Consider the following 3,177-nt stretch of genomic DNA (forward strand, 5'->3'; position numbering starts at 1 on the left):
TAAATATAAACAATTTAGGGTGCCAATAACAATTCATTTTAATACATACCTGCATGTATAGATATATATTAATGGAAGGTCATAACAGCCCGCAGTTGATTCCTATACAAGAACCAAGAAAGCAACATCCATAGTTTATAATAATTTTGGATCTCCGATGTTTATTTGACACCAGTATTTTACTCTATTCATCGTCATTAATTCATGGAAGTGCATATAGTTCAGTACATAGGCTTTTACTTCCTTGTAACATAGTCATCAATTAATCTAACTTTGAATTGGATAATGTAAACGTAACAATGTCTTGGAAAAAGGTAAAAACTACACTAGAATGTTATGAAGCCAAATGACATCACAGATAACATTAATCATAAAACGTCTACAAGATGGAAGAGCTTGCTCGGAGAAATTGAATTCAAATTGCATAATAAACCCAAACAAGTGAAATCATGTCTCATGAAACATGTACAATTATTTAGTGTCACATGTACATGTGAAAAAATCTACAAATACACAGGTGCAAAATTTAATGTTCATATAATGAAATCATCTTTGCAAGGATCTACATCATATCTTAAGCTACAATTTTGAATTTTCTTAGGATATATAGTTTGCTTATATACAAACCCTACTTCGCATACAAGGGTACAAGGTTTAGAACCAAGTAACTAGAGCAGTGCGACGCTCTCTTTCTTCAATTTCAAATATAGAAACTTACGTTCTTTCAAATATAGTTTAAATTTCAACTATACACCTTTAATAGCATCAAAAGATGACTAAAGTTTTTGGTCCATCCCCATGCACACTACCTAATATATAGTGAATGGGCAATTACTTAATAACCATAGATAGAAGGCATTCCTCAGATCTGCAGGCAACTGGTTCATCATCTAGCTGCCCATGCATTCATCTCAATGATTTCACATTCATAATTCATTCTCAAGGCAAGATTCAAATTGGTTGAAACTAAAATACAGGTAACGAGAAAATAAAACATTATTATTACACTGGCAATATTTCACTTTTAGCTAATTTAAACTGTGAGGAGAAAGCTTAACTTGGATACACAACGGAGATCACATTCGTTCTAACGATTACTTTAGCATCTACGAAAATAAAATAAAATGTGGCTACGAGGTCAACAACAGGCAGTATATAATCAAATAATCAAAACCAGTGTGTCTTGTGAGATGACAGAGGAGAGGACAAAACCAGCAAAAAGTTTCCTTAGACAACTGTTAAAATATCATTTAAAAAACTCCCACTTTCGGTTTCTCATGCATTTATATCCCTCTCATCCAAACTCCACCATCTCTCTCTAGAAATTCAGTTCTCCTTCTCCATAGCTCTGCAATTGCAATGGAAAACCGATTCAAACTCAAGCTCTCAAACATGTTCCGATCCTCATTCGGCTCCTGCAGGACCCGAAACTTGTCTGACGTGATCGAAAAATCCGTCTTCTTGCCTGAAAACCAGCAAGGCTTGCACGCCGCCGATCCGCCTCATAAACAGCCGGCAGCTCTACCGATTCCTTCCATTTGCAGACCCAAATGCTCCGACTCAAACCAACCCATTATCTCTATCAAGGATGTAATGCTTCCAAGACGCAACATTTTTGAAAAGTACCCTCCTTTTGTAAAACCCTTTAATCCCGACGGCCACACATGCCCTCCAGCCTCGCCGATCTCGCAGCCGTTAAACCCCTTCTACAACCACCATGAAAAAAGCTCGAAACAGATAAAAATCAGAGACAAGAAGAAGACGAAGGCGAGGAATTCAAAGAAGAACAAATCCAACGGCGATTTTTTCCCGTTCAGTACGTCTTCTTTTGATACCAATACCTACAGAGGGTGGTGGTCGAGCAGTGACGATGAGACAGACACTCTGTTTTCTTCAAAGAGCCACTCCTCCCACTCCTCCCGGCCCCGGTTGCGCCGCCGTTCCCGGCCAAACGGGAGCAGCAGCAGCCGCAGAAGAGAGAGCTCCGACGTGGGTCTGCTTCCGTTGCAAGGAAGAGTGAAGGACAGCTTTGCTGTGGTGAAGAAGTCGAGCGATCCGTACAACGACTTCAGGACGTCAATGGTGGAGATGATCTTCGAGAAGCAGATATTTTCGGCGAAGGATCTAGAACAGCTTCTGCAGTGTTTTCTGTCGTTGAATTCGACACACCATCACAGGGTGATTATTGAGGTTTTTACTGAAATTTGGGAAGCCTTGTTTTCCAACTGGGGATCTTGAAAAAAAAAAAAAAAAAAACAGAAAAAAGAAGAAGAAAACTCTCCATTTTCTCTGCTTATTACTCTGTTTTCTCTGTAATATGTGTTTTCTAGAGTATTAATTAATAGTTAGAATCTAACTTTGGATAACTACTTTGACTGGGTTTAGTAGTACTTCACTTTCGAATACTGAAAGATGGTTCAAGTTCGAATATCATATTCCCGTCGATAAAAAAAAGACGGCATTAATATGTAATTTATTTCTTTTTTATTTCTTAGTAAAAGTGGTTTCTATATTCTTGTATATTTTCTAATGATGATTTCTTGGTTTTCTTTTGTTCTTTTTATGATTTGACAGAAAAAGTAAAACAAAAACAATTCGGATTTGAAAATATGAAGCAAGAAAAAAGATTGTGGAAGTTCATCGATGCTTTTTGAAAAACAGATTGGTCGAGTAAAAAGGGTTTGAATGTTTCCATTACTTTTTTTGAGTGTTAGATGACAACTTTTACAACTAGAACACTTGAAAGACGGGGAAAGCAGGTGGTTAGATCACATAAAGTTACAATAATTTTTTGTGTGGTTGGACTTTTTTGAATTTCCATGCCAAAGTTGCACCAAAAGAATACAAAAAGATAAATCCAGATTCCAAAATCCTCTGGATAAAATGTCCTTTTATCAAACATTATTTTTGGGAAATGTCGGATCCCTTTTTCTTAATACATCAAATTAGAAAATTCGTATCATTGAAATTTAATCCAATTACTATAAACAGGAGTTCATTTTAAAAGTTATAATAACTTAACTGTTGGATCAAATTTCAATGACATAAATTCTCTAATTTAATAGATTAGGAAGAAGAGATCGGGATATGATCTCCTTCCTTATTTTCGTACTACACCCACACAGAGGCTAGCTTCTCCCTAACCTAAAAAGAATAGGGTCAACTTCAAAGCTTTGG

General features: G+C 36.5%; 1 protein-coding gene across 1 annotated transcript; it reads left to right on the forward strand.

Annotated features, from left to right (window-relative positions):
* The first annotated feature begins 1,001 nt into the window (after positions 1–1,001).
* Positions 1,002–2,512, forward strand: LOC103963011 (transcription repressor OFP8). The gene has a single exon (XM_009375797.3). It carries the CDS (start codon positions 1,360–1,362, stop codon positions 2,236–2,238), a length of 879 nt encoding a protein of 292 aa, XP_009374072.2. The 5' UTR covers positions 1,002–1,359; the 3' UTR covers positions 2,239–2,512.
* The last annotated feature ends 665 nt before the right edge of the window (positions 2,513–3,177 follow it).

Source organism: the organism of the source record quoted next, unplaced genomic scaffold (assembly GCF_019419815.1).
Source record: "Pyrus x bretschneideri cultivar Hongxiangsu unplaced genomic scaffold, Pyrus_bretschneideri_v1 Contig1, whole genome shotgun sequence".
Classification (NCBI taxonomy): Eukaryota; Viridiplantae; Streptophyta; class Magnoliopsida; order Rosales; family Rosaceae; genus Pyrus; species Pyrus x bretschneideri.

Excerpts from the sequence above, each read along its gene's own strand:
- LOC103963011 (XM_009375797.3), top strand. The coding sequence starts at position 1,360 with ATGGAAAACCGATTCAAACTCAAGCTCTCAAACATGTTCCGATCCTCA.